Below are 17,512 nucleotides of genomic sequence, written 5' to 3'. Positions count from 1 at the left end.
TCTTTTCGGAGAGAAAAGAGCGCTTTTTTGAAAAAACCCCCCTTTTTTTTTTTTTTTTTTGGAGAGAAGCATCCCTTATTTTTTCATGAAAGATAACACACTATCAGATGAAGAGAATATTTGGCATTAATTGCTTATAAGGATGCTCTATTTAAAAACTTATTTTTTTCCTAAATACAGCAACCTCTCATAAAGGATGGCCTTGTAGAGATGTCAAAATCCTAGCCTCCACATAACACACTTATTTAAATTTGTATAATTTTGCCCAAAAAGTCATGTAATATTTAGAGCTCTACAACAAGGAATTTAACCTCCAATACCGTTTGTATAGAAGATTTCAATATGTTCTTGGATGTCATAATTACTGAGGTTTCCTCATCACATGTTACTCGGTTTGAAATAAAGAGAGATGAGCAGATGGCATAATGGTTGTGTTGCAGGACTCCCACGTAGTTCATCAAAGTTTGAGTCCTGGACCCAGCAGTTTGAAGCTGACCCCAGGCACATGTGCGTGCATATCCAAAATCCGGAGACGAGAATGGAGAAGAGATTGTGGCATGGCCATCCCCCCCCACTGGGGGGTGATTTCTCACTTTCTGTCTGTGTCTCTGGAGAATGCATGCACCCAATAGCAAAGACACTTCAAAGAAAGAAAGAAAGAAAGAAAGAAAGGAAGGAAGGAAGGAAGGAAGGAAGGAAGGAAGGAAGGAAGGAAGGATGGATGGATGGAAGGAAGAAAGGAAGGAAGAGAGAGAAAGAAAGAACCTAAAGAGATTATTTTTATATTACTGTGACTTTTGTTGGCTGCAAATTGAGTTTTTCTGATTCATTAGGTAAAATCTCCTGGAAGGGTAGCCAAGTGTGAGGAGAAGCTGATGCATTTACGTTCTTCAGAACCTGAAACAACAGCAACCACAAGATTAACAAACAAGTTCTTTTCTCTTTATGTCTTATATCAGTTTATCTTCTTTAAGAAAAAGGAATACTGAACACAATTTACAAAGTACCTATTAATGTTAACCATAATTAACAGTCATTCTTAAAATAGTCACATGAAAGTAGGTTCTTGATGGACCAAAAGAGCAGTCAGGGTTTACGTTAGAGTACACTGGAGAACATGAGGAGGTGGACAAAGAAGGATCTGCAGATAGTTTAGAAGATAAATGAGGTTTTAATTTTGGAAAGAAGAGCAAAGAGTATGAAGATAACTCTGTTTTTAAAACTTACAGCTGTTTTACCATTCTCTAAGACACTGGTCTGAACACTGTACATAACTGTTGATTTTTAGTCAGGAAGAAGGGACAGAAATTGAGCCGCAGTCTTTCTAAACTAAGATGACAACTTTGTGCTCCTCACTGTCCTGGGAAGCTTAGATTTCATTTTCACAATGTTTCTCCTGTGTTCAAGAACATTTGAACATTGGAACCAGCAGTTAGCATAATGGCTGTGTCGCTGAACTTCCATGTAGTCGACCACAGTTCAAGTCCTGGACCCGGTGGCTTAAACTCACGCCGGGTGCATGTGCGTGCGTGCCCAAGATCCCAAGAGGAGAAAGGAGGAGAAGGGATTGCGACATGGCCACCCCCCTGGGGGGTGATTTCTTGCTTTCTGTCTCTCTGTCACTCTCTGTCTCTCTGGCGAGTGCACGTGCCCTATAGCAAAAACCTCTCCAAAAAAAAAAAAAAAAAGAATATTCAAACCTTGGGCACTGTAATCTTGCTAGCCTCTCTTATCTAATATAAAAATGAGGTCGTCAGACTGAACAATGTCCAAGGATCCTCTGCTTTGTAATATTGTAAATCTAATGTCCCTTCATTGTTTCAACCAAAATGGTGACAATGTGAGGATGATAGACATATGAACATCTAGCACAAGCATCCCCCAGACTCTCGTTAATCCCAACACTGGTCCCAAGGAACCAATCAATGGATCCCCACATGGTCCCTGTGCTTTTGACAAAACAGTTTTCTCTGCTGTACTGCTCTCACCTGAAGTGCATCTATGTTCCTACATTTCACAACAGCAGTATTTCTATCCCACGTAGCAAATATTAGAGTACAAGAGACAACTAACAAGACTTATCTTGCTAGCTCTGTTATGGTAACTAGTTCACTAACAATCAGGTATAAAAACTGTGTTGAGAATTAGTTGCCCTGGATGTCACTGATCATTGTCCTACTTTGTTTATAATGCTATCATTTATGACACTCATTTTTCTCTTTTTTTTTTTTTTTTTTGGTGGTTGTTCTTGTTGTCACACTCAGAAAGAAATAAAAGCTTTGAAATGTCTTCCTTCGTGGAAACCAAAGGACTTGAGCAACTTACAAAGTCTCCAGTGGAATTTGTCGAGTATCCTTGATGAATGGCTACTGAATTAGCTCAACCAAAGTCATGTGCTGTTTGTTTTCTTAGTAAGAGAAAAAGATGCATAAAATGGCTTAAGTCTATATGGGTACATGAAACATGAAAAAATAGAATTAATGTATGAGTTCTTTTGGTGCAAAAAATTGTTTCTTGAAATCCATACATAGTTTTTGTGATGATGATAAGACCCAAACTATGAAACAAGGTTAGAAACTTATGTGCTATATTTAACTTGCTATCAGTCATTAAGAGTACCACAGTCTTGGCAAATAGCATTCCCGGAGAAGGTTAAGAAAACGAACAGGGAACGTTTCAAAAATAGCTATACAGTTCATACTATCTGCTTCTGCCAAACACAATATCATCCTCTCACATGACTTAGCACAGTCCAGCTTCCTCTTCTGTCCTGAATCATTAAGTCTGCCCTTTACGTTCTCCACAAAGTCATACTGACTTTGATTCAGTTGTTTCTGCTGCCTTGTTAGTTTTCACCCACAAAGCTCTGCAAACATGACGGTGTGTTTATAAGAGCACATTTATTGTGTATTCAGAAAGCTTTTTGCATATTTCACCCACCGGTCCAATTTCCCCAAGGAGATAAGTGGAAGATGGTCTCTCACTTAATGATGTTGGCTAATTACTTTATAATTGTATGCACTACTTAACATGATGGTCCAGATATAACAAAATGCAGCTTAGCAGGATATATCCAAAGGGAACACGTGTGGATTCATCCAACTACATGCCTCAGCTCTTCTGGAATGCAGGGTGTCAGATGGTGGCACTCAATTTCCAAACAATGGGTAAGTAACATGGCTCATGCCCATCCCTATCTGTCATAGAACTACATTCTTGGGCCTCCCACTGACATGGTGGTTAAAGCAGCTGAATCCTATGTTATCTAATGCATGGTTCAACCCCCGGACAGGTAGCTTAAAAAACAGGCAAGGTGTGTGTGGGTGTGTGTACCCAAAATCCTGAGAGGAGAGTGGAAGAGAAGGGATTATGGCATGGCTATTCACACTCCCTTGGGGTACTTTCTCACTTTCCCTCTCTCTCTCTCTGTCTCCAAAAAGTACACATGCCCTATAGCAAACAGTTAAGAAAAAAAATATTATTAAATATAATAAATAAATTCCTGAGTAATGAAAAACCATTCCCATGTAATTAAAGAAGAGAAAATCACCAGACGTGATTGAAAAAATAAATAAAAGCAAATATTAATGAAGGACATAATACAAAAATATGAAAAGTGAATTTTGAAAATTTGGAGTTTTTCCTCAGTCATTTATAAGCAGGTCTTTATCTCTACTGGCTTTTCATTATTTTTCAAACACATTGCTCATACTTTTAAAATTAACATATATTTATTGTAGAAAAAAATAGAAAATTCTAAAGTGAAACTGAAAAAGACACTACCATTCAGAGATCCAACAGTTAACTATTGGCTTTGTCATCTGTCTTTTTGTCTATATACACGTACTTTCCTGTTTATCAAAGAAGTACACACACACACACACATGTACACACACATACATACATACAAACACACACTTAAATGCTACACAGAACTTTAATTTTAATAGCTATGAATTAAACATATTTTATAAATCATGGAAAATCCATCACTTATCCTTAGACATGAGGAAATTCTTTTCCTACCATAAATAATGCTCTGAAAACAGTCTTGAATATAATTTCTCAGGTCTATCTCCAAAAGTTCTTTTGGAAAATTTCTTGAAAGTGTAACTATTATGTTAAAAGCTGTGAAAAAAAATTTTTTTTGAAGAGGTTTTTGTATAGGGTGCGTGTGCTCGCCAGAAAGACAGAAAGACAGAAAGTGAGAAATCACCCCCCCTCCCCACCAGGGGGGATGGCCATGCCACAGTCCCTTCTCCTCCATTCTCCTCTTGGGATCTTGGGCATGCATGCACAGACACCCGGCTTGAGTTTAAGGCACCAGGTCCAGGACTAGAACCACGGTCGACTATGTGGGAGTCCAGCAATGTAGGTATTACACCAACTGCTGGTCCCAAAGCTGTGAAAAATTTTAAGCACCTTTGTGCATATTTCCAGATTATCCATAAAAAATGTACATTACTCTTCTGTCAGTGGTGTATAATATGAGGTGCCCTCTCTCATTTAAGATCTTGCCTAAGTATTACCATTAAATAATAACCCCTCAGACAAAATGTGTCCCACCATTCTTTTTATTTTATTTATCTGATTATTATTATTATTATTTTAAACATGTTACTTAAGTAATGTTTCTTGGTTTGTATAGTTCTGCTTTTATCAATCGCCTCTTTAGGACTGTTGTCAATTTTTATATTCACTTTTAACAGTATTTTTTATATAAGAGGCATATTGTCTCTTATTTTGTGAAACATAGAAGAATTTATTTCCCATGGTTGAGTTTATTGATATTTAATTTATAGGTCTTGGTTTACCTGTATGATGACAGCCTCCCCACCCCAAGATCAGATCCCTCTTGACTGTGATTTCTCTCATGGTTTCTTTTTTATCTGTAATTTGGCCCTTTTAATGATCTAAATTTAATTTTTGTGTATAGTCTCAATAAGATCAACCCTTTTCTTTTAACCTAAAGAATTATCTCACTGAATTGAAACTAGAGCTTAATAAGTGCAATCTTTTGTTACTGTTGTTAATTTGAATTGTTTTTAACTTTATATCTTTGCCATTAATAAATTTATCTAGGGTGACCCCATAGCCTACTGGTTTAGGAAGCCAGATCCCACATGGTCAACTGCAGTTCAAATTCCAGCCCCGGGAACTTGAAGGTCACACTGGATACAAGTGCATGCAAAAACAAGATTTCATCTAAAGAAGCTACAGCATTAACAAAGATACATTATTTTGTTGCTGTACTTTATATAAGAATTTTTTAAATAAAGAGAAAAGCATCCTATCTGTGATAGGAAAACTAAAAAGTGACAAAGGTGTCAGCTTTATTCAAACAACTTTTTAACTTAATGGGAATTTCATTTTAACATCTTTTAAAAATGTGGTCAAGAGAGAAACACAATACAATTAAACTTTTTGGGAACAGGAATTTATTTATCTGATTATTATTAAGGTTGAACACTTTAAATGTCTCTTGGTTTGTATATTTCTGCTTTTGTGCAGTCAGCCGTGTGAGATTTGGCTCCCAAGACACAGTGCTTAACCGCATGCTACAGGACCAGCCCCAAATTAATGTATAATTAGATGTTGATTATAAGTAACCACAGAAAGGCAAAAACTAAAAAGGAAGATTTTATTTTCTATAAATTAAAGAACAAACCATGAAGAAATGATAGTATCCTCTCTTAGTGAGGTCTGAGGTAGTCCATCCTCAAAAGAATGTCTCTGGGGACTCTGAATCTGTTAAAGCTTGCTTAAGGGCATTTTAGTAATACTTAACAAAAAAATAAAAACACTCCCGGGACTAGCAGTTAGCATAATGGCTATGTCACTGGACTCCCATGTAGTCGACTGCAGTTCGCGTCCCGGACCCAGTGGCTTAAAACTCATGCCGGGCACGTGTGCGTGCATGCCCAAGATCCTGAGAGGAAAATGGAGGAGAAGGGATTGCAGCGTGGCCATCCCCCCTGTGTGTAGGGGGGTTATTTCTCACTTTCTGTCTCTATGTCTCTGTCTGTCTGGCGAGCGCACACACCCTATAGCAAAAACCTCTCCAAAACAAACAAACAAACAAACAAACAAACAAACATTATACGTAATGGTAAAAATTAGAAGAATCATAAATGTGCCTACACAGTCTGACTAAATCCTTTTATTCAAATATAGCTACTCAAAGGAATTGCATATAGCTGGTAAAATTAAAGCAGGCAGAGACAGTGCCCTGTGCTTCGAAGACAGACTTGCATGCTGGGGTCACTGGGTAGGACCTGCATCAATTCCCAGTTCAATCTAAGAAACAGGTGTGGTATGCACCTATAATCCTACTGACTAAGGAAGGCTGGATAAAGATTATGACATGGGAAGACCCTGTCTAAAAATGAACAAACAAACAAAACAGAGACATGTTTAATGGAATGGACATATTAAATTCAAAAATACATTCTAGGTAGAAAATTAAGACTATACACGCAACTTTTTAGCAGAAATTATCTTTGGATTTGGTAATTATGGCAGGATTTTTTTCTTCTCTGTGTTTTCTCTATTGTTGCAATGGAAAATTATTTCATTTGAAATGGAAAACAGTCACAAAAGTGGACGATAATACAATCTTACTTTATAGTCTTAGTGTTTTGCTCCCAACATAAATCTATTCACAGTAGGTTTTGTGTCTCTGGTGTTCAGATCTGGCCATGCAAATCAATATGGGCATGTATGAATACAATGGAAAGAGCGGCTACAGACTGAAGCCAGAGTTCATGAGAAGGCCCGACAAGCATTTTGACCCATTTACAGAAGGCATCGTAGACGGGATAGTGGCTAACACTCTCTCTGTTAAGGTATGTACATCCCCATCACAAAATGGTCCCTAACTAAAGTCTTGAGTATTATCTTTATGCAAAAATGCCCAAAGAAGTACCTTAGTCCTTAAAAATCTAGCACATTTAGTAGCTAGCAAAGGCTCCACGTCCTTCACGCATTTTCCTATTTAAGGGTCAAATCTGCCTTAGACGGGCCAGCAGGTGGAGTAGTGATTAAGGCACTGGACTTTCACATGGCCAACTATGGTTCAATTCCTGAATTCAGCAGCTTGAAAATCATGTCAGGTGCATATGTGTGTGTGTGTGTGTGTGTGTGTGTGTGTGTGTGTGTGTGTGTGTACCTAAAATCCTGAGAGGAGAGTGGAGGAAAAGGGATTGCAGCAGTGGCCATCACCCCGGAAGGGTGTGATTTCTCACTTTCCCTCTCTCTGTCACTCTCCAGCAAGCCTACATGCCCTATAGCAAAAACCTAAAAAAAGAAAAAAATTAATATTCAAAAAATAAAGTCTTTAAAATGTTCACAAGCCACATGGATGAGATAAAAGGACTGAGCCTCATTCTTAACATGATAAAAATTGGATATTTAGTTAATAAAATAAATGAGTGAGACTCATTATAGCCAGTTCTCTCTTGGAATAAATATCTCACCATGAAACTTACATAAATATTTATGACTGGGACCAGCAGATGGCGTAGCAGTTTATCGCTGGATTCCCACATGACTGACCTTGGTTCAAGTCCCAGACTGTGGCTTTAAAATTACACAGGGCACAGGTGCATGTGTGCCCAAGATCCCAGGAGGAGAATGGAGAAGAGATTGTGGCATGGCCTTCTCCCCTGGAGGGTAATTTCTCACTTTGCCTCCCTCTGTGTCTGTCTGTCTCGCTCTCTCTCTCTCTTCCAAATGCGCATGCACTAAGGCAAAAGCCTCTTTAAAAAAAAAGTGACACACATTAGAAAGATCTGAGCAAAATGAGAGAAAAACATATTCTCTCAATAAGTTGTTAAATATTGAACAAATGATTTTAAGTTACCATAACATGTTTTTTTGAAAATCTACCAGAGTATTCAGAGATTTAAAAATGAATATTAATGAGCTCAAACTAAAACGTTCCTTTATTAAATATATATTTATGTATATCTTACTCTGAAAACTTAATTTCAAATGATTTTCTTCAGTCTTTGAAATTGGTGTTATAGGAAATATAATTTTTTTCCTGTCAGAAAATATTTTTAATATTATGGAAGGGAAATCCATTTTAATAAAGAACTTTTTACATGGATTCTATCAACCTTGGTTGTTGCAACTTGAATTTCATTTACTTTTTCAAAGAATCACTTCTTTTCTGCTTTACTGAATAATTATAGAACTAACAAACCTTTTTATTAAACATAATATAATTGTGGGGCTGACTGTAAACCAAGGCATTTGAAAAACTCTGTAAAAAATGCTCTGTAATTGTTTCACTAATTTTTATCTACCCTAAGCATTTTTACCTTAACACTTATTTCACTCTATACTTAAGATTTAAAATTAAAATTTCAATAAAATGCCTTACAATTATATATTTGGTAATTATTTTAATCCACATAGAGTAAATTTGGCAGAATTAGGGCTTCATGATTATCATTATCTCGGGAAATTGTTTTCAGCAAAGATGTTTCATTTCTATCAATTCATGATTAATATAAACTGCGAATTAAATTCTACGTTTAGAATCTTTGCCCATTGTTGTAAGTTAGGTCAAACTAATAATATCTTTGCTTTGTTCATAGATTTATCTCATTCTGTATATATTTTCTTGCTAATATATTTGTCTTGAAAATTCGATTGTGACAGTGTAAGAGATTATAAAATAATGACACAGAGACAGGAAATCAAGTTGAGTTTTGACAGGGAAATGGTCAAGCTCCTATTCTGGTTCATTCTGTTGCTAAGACCCTAAAAACGCCCAAGTCTGGGTAACTGAAGAGAATAGAGGTGTATTCTGCTCACAGTTTATGGGTACCAGATCCAGGGCCACATCTGTATCACAACATGGCAGAGGGCAGGAGCTGGAGTAAAGTATGTTCCGTGTCCATGGGAGCTCTGCCTCATTCCCTCTCCTTATAAACTCACCAGGACTCAGTCATGGGAGCTACACTCTCACCACCACTCATTGGTCTTCTCCCAAAGGCCTTACCATTTCAACATAGGCACTAGATCAATTCTTACTCTCCTAATCTGTTCAAGTCAAATCTTAACACATGAATTTTGGGAAACACACACACCATAGCAATCTCAGACAAGGGTAGCCTGCTGCTTCCCTCTAGGATGGAGATGCTTTTCTATGTATGGACAGGCCACATCTGAGTGGAGTCCTGCCCTTAGCATTAGAGCTGGAGCCAGGACACAGCTCCTGTATGTCCGATGTGTGCTTTTGTTTTGATCATTCTGGTATAGACTTTACAGTGCCAGAAAGGACTTAAAAGCCCACAGGATGTTCTGCCATCCTGTTACACTGATGAGAACATTGCACTTTAGTGTCATTAATTTAGTTTAAGACTCTGTTTGATCAAACATCTGAAGCGTACAAAATGTTTGGTGCATCTGAATTCTCAGTAGGATTTACATACCTTGGAAATTGCAAACATGTTGTAAAATGCCTGCTAAGTAGTTGTCATGTAGAACCTCTAGTTAAACTGAGATGTTGTTGCTAGCAGATTGTTCTCATGCCTGTAAACCCAAGAAAACAACCAGGAGACATGAGTGGTCACAGGACAAACTCAGAGAGCCGCCTTGGTGACTTTCTGTCTGCCTTGTTCAGGATTTCTGACCACATCGGTCTCTAGCTTCACCAGGCTTCTGATGGCTATTCTCATGTCACCATAACGTCTGATTTCTGGCCCAACCGTAGTCTTGGAAATTCTGTCTCCTTTCATCAACTTGAGCTCAGAAAGCTCTGGAGTTTCCACCCCACCACCCAGATTTACTGGGTTTGCTCCAGGACACCTGCTTTCTGCTGCTCCCTGCTCTGGTACCAAGCAGAAGGACATTCATCTGCCTCCAGGAAGCTTTATGATGACTAACAGATCCCTCAGATTTTAAAAACCAAATTAGAAAAAGAGGCAACTCTAGAGGACATTTTATGAATATGTGATTTAAAAATCTCTCTCTTTTTTTATGCATTCCATCACTATATAGCATGACAGCTTGCAAAATGAATTTTCCCAGCATGAGTACACTGCATTAAAGACCTTATCATACACGTGATCATCAACAGATAATGTCCCACTTTTGTGTCCCTTAAATGTTTTGCTTCTTTCTTTTCTTCCTTGCCTCCCTTCCTCTCACCTTCTCTTTTAACTCTGTAATATCCATTGGTTCTGTAGCTAGGCAAAGGATCCCCACAGTTATGTAGATGACTCACTAGTGAGGGTAGGGGTAATGATGAACTGGCCTTGATGGTTTAAAGGGGACTTATGTTTATGCCTCCTCAACGTCATTGTCTCATTAATCAACCCCCTCTAACCTAGCATTTTAAAAAATATTCCTGTACCAACTGTTTAAGTGAAAAAGAGATTGTATTTCGACTCTTTTCTTTAAAAAAAAATATTTTATTTAACTTTATTTATTTATTAATTTTAATTTGACCAGAGAGAGAGAAAGTGAGGAAGCAAGCTGCCCTGTCTAGGACTAGAACCACGGTCAGCCATGTGGAAGTCCAGCACCCTTAACTACCACCCCACCTGCCAGCACCTATACTTCTACTCTTGCTTCTATTTATTTTTGCTTATAATTCAGCATTCACCAGCCACATTTATACCTTCTCCAAGTGTTTTATTTGTTTGTTTGATCTTTGTTACTCATTTATCAACTTCCTTTTTTTATTACTTTCTAGATTATTTCAGGTCAGTTTCTTTCTGATAAGAAAGTCGGGACTTACGTGGAAGTGGACATGTTTGGTTTGCCTGTGGATACAAGGAGGAAGGCATTTAAAACCAAGACATCACAAGGAAATGCTGTAAATCCTGTCTGGGAGGAAGAACCTATTGTGTTCAAAAAGGTCAGACTTCTGTGTGTTCTTGACATGAGATGGAATCACATTTTTCAGGAATTTTACACTGAGAAAAAAATGAAATGAGGAATTGCACGTGCTTACTTTGGCAATTCACACATGTATAAAATGATAGTATTTGAAGGCCATCCAGAAAATTCTTTAAGATTTCTTTATTAAATTATTTAATTGCAATTATTACTATTATTTTAAATTTGCACTCATCACAGAGAGACAGGGGGCGGGGGAGAGGGGAAATGAGAACACAAGCTGTCAGGTCCGGGACTCTAACCATGGTTAGCCATGTGGGAGTCCAGTGCCTTAACCACTACACCACCTGCTGGCCCCCTTCAAGATTTCTATTAGCCACATACATGAATTTTCAGAATTATATTGTAAATCAATTCCTTCTAGGTTACCTCATTTGGGAGACCACAAAACATAAACTTAACTAGTATTACCTTATAGTACAAGTGATAAATAATACATTTTCATTAGAATTCAAAAAAAAAAAATAGGGTGGAAAATAGAAAATAATGTGGAGACAGAGAAAGCCAGTCTGTACTGCCTTTAAAGAGAATTTTAGTCACAATCCCTAGAAACTCCCACTACTGAAAGCCAGTCAATTTATCTTGTCTGGATTCTTTCTGACATAGTAAAAACCTTTCATACTCAAATGGGCCCTTCTCTCTGTCTTTACCCAAAAGCAAACTTCATGCGTATTTTTCAAATAATGGAAGATGAAATATATGTATTAATAACAACCATACACTTTGCTTTTATCTTGCCAAAATATCTACAAAGGCAGTGTTTTATGAAGAAAATTTCCTTTTCCTTGAGAGAGAGAGATTTTTGCCATGGGGCATGTGTGCTCATTGGAGAGACAGAGAGAGATAGACAGAAAGTGAGAAATCACCCCCCAGAGGGGATGGCCACACCACAGTCCCTTCTCCTCCATTCTCCTCTCAGGATTTTGAGCACACACGTACATGTGTGCTCAAACCATGGTCTACCACATGGAAGTCTAGCATCTTAACTACTGTACCTAACCTTCTGGCGTCCCTATAAAAAGAATTTCTTCATGAAAACCATCTGTGCTGTATGTTTTATTTTATTTTATTTTAATAGTTTAACTGGATTTAATAATTGTGTCTGCCCAAAAAAAAGAAATTCTGTCTGCCCATGAAGTTAATATGCATTTTACTACAATAAATACATTAACAACACTTAGAAAATATTTGGCACAATTAGAATATTCAGTGAATAAGTTTTCTGTTATTATGAACAATAAAGTTTTAGAGATAGTTGCTTTTATATTCTTGACCTGAGATATAACTCCTTACCCCAGATATTTCACACTGAGAAAAGAAATTGTTTGGTTTGGGCAATTACAAATTTGTAAAACAATCATTATTTGAAAGCTATCATAAAAGATACTTTTTCTTTTCTTTTTTTTTTTTTTGGTTTTGCTTTGAAAGTATAAAAGTCATGTGCTTCAAAAACATAAAAGTAAATACATAGTAAGACAATTAACTCTCTATGTTTAAAGATAGAACTCTTGGCATTTCCACATTGAAAACGTTCATGTGAAAACAATGTGGCTTACATTTTGCAGAAATGCTTCCTTGAGACGAAGTGATAAAATACAGATGAAGCCCTGTTTCTTTTTTTTTTTTTATCCTTTTAGGTTTTTGCTATAAAGGTGCATGTAGTCACCAGAGAGACAGAGAGAAAGAAAGTGAGAAGTCACTCTCCAAAGGAATGGCCATGCCACAATCCCTTCTCCAGTATTCTTCTCTCAGGATTTGGGGCACATGTGCACACACACACCTGTTGTGATTTTTTTAAGCTGCTGAGTCCAACTTAAAACACTGCAGTCAGCCATGTGGGAATCCACACTACCTGCTGGCCCCCAAGATGAAACCCTATTTCTGTTACCTCATTGTCTTCTTCTAAAAACTTAACTTACATAGTAATAGCTTCTTTTTTTTTTTTTTTTATTTTATTAATGTATACCAGCTAAATAGATCCTTCTACTTGAGTTTGTAGAAGCAGGGCCAGAATGAATCAAACCTTAGAGATTTTTTTCTGGAAATTGCTCATTTATGTAACTGACTGTTTCCTTAATGTTCTCATAGGTGGTCCTTCCTTCTCTGGCCTGTCTAAGGATAGCAGTTTATGAAGAAGGAGGTAAATTTATCGGCCATCGGATCTTGCCAGTGCAAGCCATTCGGCCAGGTAGGGAGAGTTTATTGCCTGTGAGATGCAACTTGCAAAGAAACTTATCAATACATTGCATAAATTATTTCCTAATAATTTAGGACACCATTGCCCTGTAATTATGTTAGGTAATAAGGGCTATAATATTATTTATTGAAATCTGGAAGTTTCATATTTGTGTGCCCTGCTGTTATGTATTAGTCAACTCTTCACTAGAGTAATTACGTGTACCAAGTTCTCTGAAAACTACTGTACAAGTATCTGTCCTCATGCATGCAAGTCTGTGGTTTGTCATGGTTTGGCTGACCTCACCTGGGCTTGGCAATGTGGCTGGACTTCAGCCATGTTTGGGGTTAGGTCTTTCCCCCTGTGCTCATTCTGGGGCAGTGATACCCCACAATATGGACTTCTCTAGGCAGACCACTGGAATACCAAAGGGCAAGCCTAATTTGACACATGCATTATACGTCTCTACAAACAAACACATTAGCCAATGAACAGAATATATGCTAAACCCGTGTTGAGACATCATGTCATTCTATAAGGGGTCTTTAGAATGGTCACAGAAAACACACATCATGAAAAACAGTGCATGGGCTTCACATTTGTGGCACCAAAGTATTCTCATACTGCCATTTTATTTTTTCACAAACTTTTTGATGTCCCCTTCTGTGATGGGGCACAGACCTGGACCATTTCTGGTCTATAGTTTTAATTCTCTTCTGAGAGGAAAAAATGTTTAGAAGTGGAAAACATCAGAATCCACCATGTTTTCCGGTCTGATGGGGAAAAAAATAATACTTTATTCATCAAGAGCATATGAATCAAATGAGAAAGAAGTGATACATTTGTCATGCAATGTCATCCAAAATAAACATTTCCATCACATAGATATTCACACTTAGAACTCACACTATGAAGAAATATGTGACACAGTGTTATGGTCACCTGCAGGCTATCACTACATCTGTCTGAGAAATGAAAGGAACCAGCCCCTGATGCTGCCAGCTGTCTTTGTCTACATAGAAGTGAAGGATTATGTGCCAGATACGTATGCAGGTAAACACCCTAACTCAAAGGGCTATTTCCATCTGGGGTCACCCATTGTTTTAATGAAAGAAAAACTGGACCAAACAAGAGGCGAGATTCTGGCATCATAATCACCTCTGTTTTTATATATACATATATGAGTTTAGAGATAAATTGCTCAAGACTTGGTGAAAAGAATTTAATTGAACTTATTTTAATGGAAATCCCCATACTTTAGTTTTGAGTATATGTATTCACTGGCAGTCTTCTTCTTCTACTGGACCCAGCACTGCCTAACCTAGACTAACTGATACTATGACTATTTAGTTCAGTCAGTTCAGTGAATTTGCTTCAACTACTTTTAGAACTCTGATCCTTTTCATAGCAGAGTCCTAAGTTTAAAAGAATTAACTTACGGTGATGACAAGCGCAACTTCTAAATTTCAATGTTTGTAGTGCTAAGGGGTCCAAGTATCAGGTACTGGGGAGTGGTTGAGACTACGGTAAACTTGAGATTATGTGCCCTGTCCAACAATGGCGACCATAACTCACTCTAGCTAGCCACTTCCATGTGAGTGAAGCCCATATTGCCAAATCTTTGGGTTGTCCCAACAATTTGGAAAGCAGGATGAAATGAAACCCCATTGGAGCCAAATAAGACAAAAGTGTGAGCCATTGCTAGGATGGACAGAGCTCTTAAAAGAAACCAAAGAATCTGTAGTGTCGAGGCATCTTGAGTTGAAGCCTATCCAGTTTGGCTCCTATCCTTGTTTTGTCTTCCTGGGGCTTCAGCAAAGTCCTGACTCTTTCATTTCTAAACTACTGAATAGGGAAGTAGCTAGAAGGATACATTAAAAGGAAAGGTTAAATGATGATTTGGTGAATGGATGGGTGGTTAAGCAAATGGATGGAGAGATGGATAGATGATGGGTAACTCATATCTCTGGTCAGTATCTCTAGGACCTTTGATCTAAAATGTCTCTTTCCTACTTAGATGTGATTGAAGCTTTGTCAAACCCAATCCGATACGTGAATCTGATGGAGCAGAGGGCTAAGCAACTAGCTGCTTTGACACTGGAAGATGAAGAAGAGGTAAAGAAAGAGGTGAGAGAGTGTTCTAACCATATGGTGGCATGATTCCCACAAGTGTCTGCTGACTTTGCCTAAGTTACACTCTTCAGAAGAAAAAAGCACATTGAAGCCATATTTTCATAGAGTTCAGCATCACGTCACAAAACATCCACATAACTTACCATATTTTTCATATTTCATTCTCTTTGGCATTCTGTGGGCACCACCAACATTTTTATTGTGATCACATTAAACAGTTCATGTCTTGCTGTTTCAGGTGACAGTTTCTAGATGATTTCATGTTGATTAAAGGTGATTAGGGCACTGAAAAAAGGAGATAATCATCAACTCATTTAGTATTTCTTGTGTCTTTAAAATGCAGAATTTTCAAAGTGTTTTTGTGATTTCTTATAATACATAGAGTACTTAACAACATGCCTGACCCATAATATGAGCCATAAAGTGTTTAATATTTTTTATGTGTTTACATTTTTAATATGCATTCCCAAAATCACTGTTATAGTATCCTAAATCAGATGTCACAGTGCAAAAAATAATTAAGAAGAGTATAAGTGTAGAGAAATACTAGAAAAAAAGTTTAAAAATATAAAACCTGTATATAGATTGGTGATCATTTTTATTTTTTTTATTTTGTCCTTTTAAGTATTTATTTATCCACAGGAGAAAGAGAGAGTGAGAACAGACACCCATGACAGGGTTTTCATGCTGCCACCACCCACCCCCCAACCCCAGCCCAGCTGGCTCAGATCAGCTCTGGGAGTTCCTGGGACAAGAACCTACCTTTCCTATGTGGGTCCAGTTGCATTACCACTGCTCCACTGCCTGACCCTTTTAGCAGAATATAATTTAATGTTTACTAAAGATGACATCAATATTTAAAATAGTGATAAAAATGAGCTATTTCACATTTCATTTGATTATTTACAGGAAGTTTTGGAGAAAAAGAGAAAACTAGAGCTCTAACAGTATAGGGGAAGAAAAATCTTAAAAATTATTTGCTCACTTTGACTAATAACCAGTCTATTACAGTTGATATTGTTTATTAAATCATATTTTCTCATTTCAAAAGTAACTCAGGTTTATTATAGAATATTTTTAAAATAATATTTAGAAAAAAATCACTTTAACTTAATGACCCAAGCCACTCAGAGATGGCCCCTATGATCATGGAGTGCATACATAGCTAATTTTTTTATGCACACTTATTGGGTCATCAGAAAAGTCATCACTTATTTATTCTATGTTTTTCTATGCAAAAGTGCATCATGATTTTTCCGATGACCTAATATTAAGTTTTCCTAAGAGGGCATAATATTCACAATCTATGTTATAAACTTTTACTTTTACTTAATATTAAATACTATGACATGACTTTTAGTGATTCATAGTCTTGTATCATATAGCACTACCATCATTGATTTACCCAATCCCAAACGATCAGATATTTTCCAGCTTCACCATTGTACACAGATCTTCGAGGAACATCATGTGAACACATTTTGGAGCACAGCTGTGATTCTTTCTGTCTTATGTAGAATTTGAGAAATGTTTGATCTCAGATGTTAAGTGAACTAAACATGACATAAAATGAAATAAAAGAAACAGAAAGCAATTTACCATAAGGGCAAACGTTTCCAGGCTTTGGTTTACACTGCAGGGATTATATCCCAGAGGGAGGATTACTAGATACATCATCCTCTAGGAGAAAATTTAAAGTTAGACTAGGAAGGTTCATAAATAATGCTTCTGTGGTATGCAAAAACTAGGGTTGCAGAGAAACTTTACACTGCCAAAACTGTTTGCCTAAAAGTATGTACAAATGTACTCCACTAGCTCTTTCTGACACCCATGCCTATCTATACTTAGCATCTGTAAAGGGAAGAGAGAAAGAAAAAAGCCAAAGAAAAACACTTAGGCCACATCCTTGAGTTGAATGAGGGATTAGTCTGAGCAATCATGGCTTATTTGGGGTCCACAGAAGCCGTATGTTTTGCATGCTTGAAGCAGATACTGTTGGTGCTTTGCCCAGATCTCCTGTCCTGGGCTACTGTAGGCACTTTGAGGCTGGCCAGTGCTGATAGAAATCACCTTGCCTGGAGATGTGTAGCAGGTTATTCCCGGGAGGAGGTGACCTGAGTCCATGACTGACAGGTCCTGGAGGATGCTCAGGGCCCTTGCTTCTGGGTGTGCAAATTCTCTGTTGCATTTTATGCTCCAGAGCTCCCCCTTGGGGTCAGGCTGGCCTTTGGCCAAGATCCTATTTAAACTCTCTTCTTTCCCTGTCTGAGCCTGCTTGCATTATTACTT

The 17,512-nt window shown here is 37.5% G+C and overlaps 1 protein-coding gene across 1 annotated transcript in view; it reads left to right on the top strand.

Moving 5' to 3' along the window:
- Positions 1-17,512, top strand: part of PLCB1 (phospholipase C beta 1) — a 336,512-nt gene that overhangs the window by 136,548 nt on the left and 182,452 nt on the right. Inside the window, exons 15-21 of the mRNA XM_006150922.3 lie at positions 2,265-2,349; positions 3,043-3,167; positions 6,691-6,845; positions 10,709-10,873; positions 13,003-13,102; positions 14,039-14,143; positions 15,108-15,217. Coding sequence (XP_006150984.1) covers positions 2,265-2,349; positions 3,043-3,167; positions 6,691-6,845; positions 10,709-10,873; positions 13,003-13,102; positions 14,039-14,143; positions 15,108-15,217 — 845 coding nt within the window. The remainder of the gene's footprint in view (positions 1-2,264; positions 2,350-3,042; positions 3,168-6,690; positions 6,846-10,708; positions 10,874-13,002; positions 13,103-14,038; positions 14,144-15,107; positions 15,218-17,512) is intronic.

Source organism: Tupaia chinensis, unplaced genomic scaffold (genome assembly GCF_000334495.1).
Source record: "Tupaia chinensis unplaced genomic scaffold, TupChi_1.0 Scaffold000305_1, whole genome shotgun sequence".
NCBI lineage: Eukaryota > Metazoa > Chordata > Mammalia > Scandentia > Tupaiidae > Tupaia > Tupaia belangeri.
Note: the sequence above shows the minus strand (reverse complement) of the source record. Positions and strands in the feature narration are given on the sequence as shown.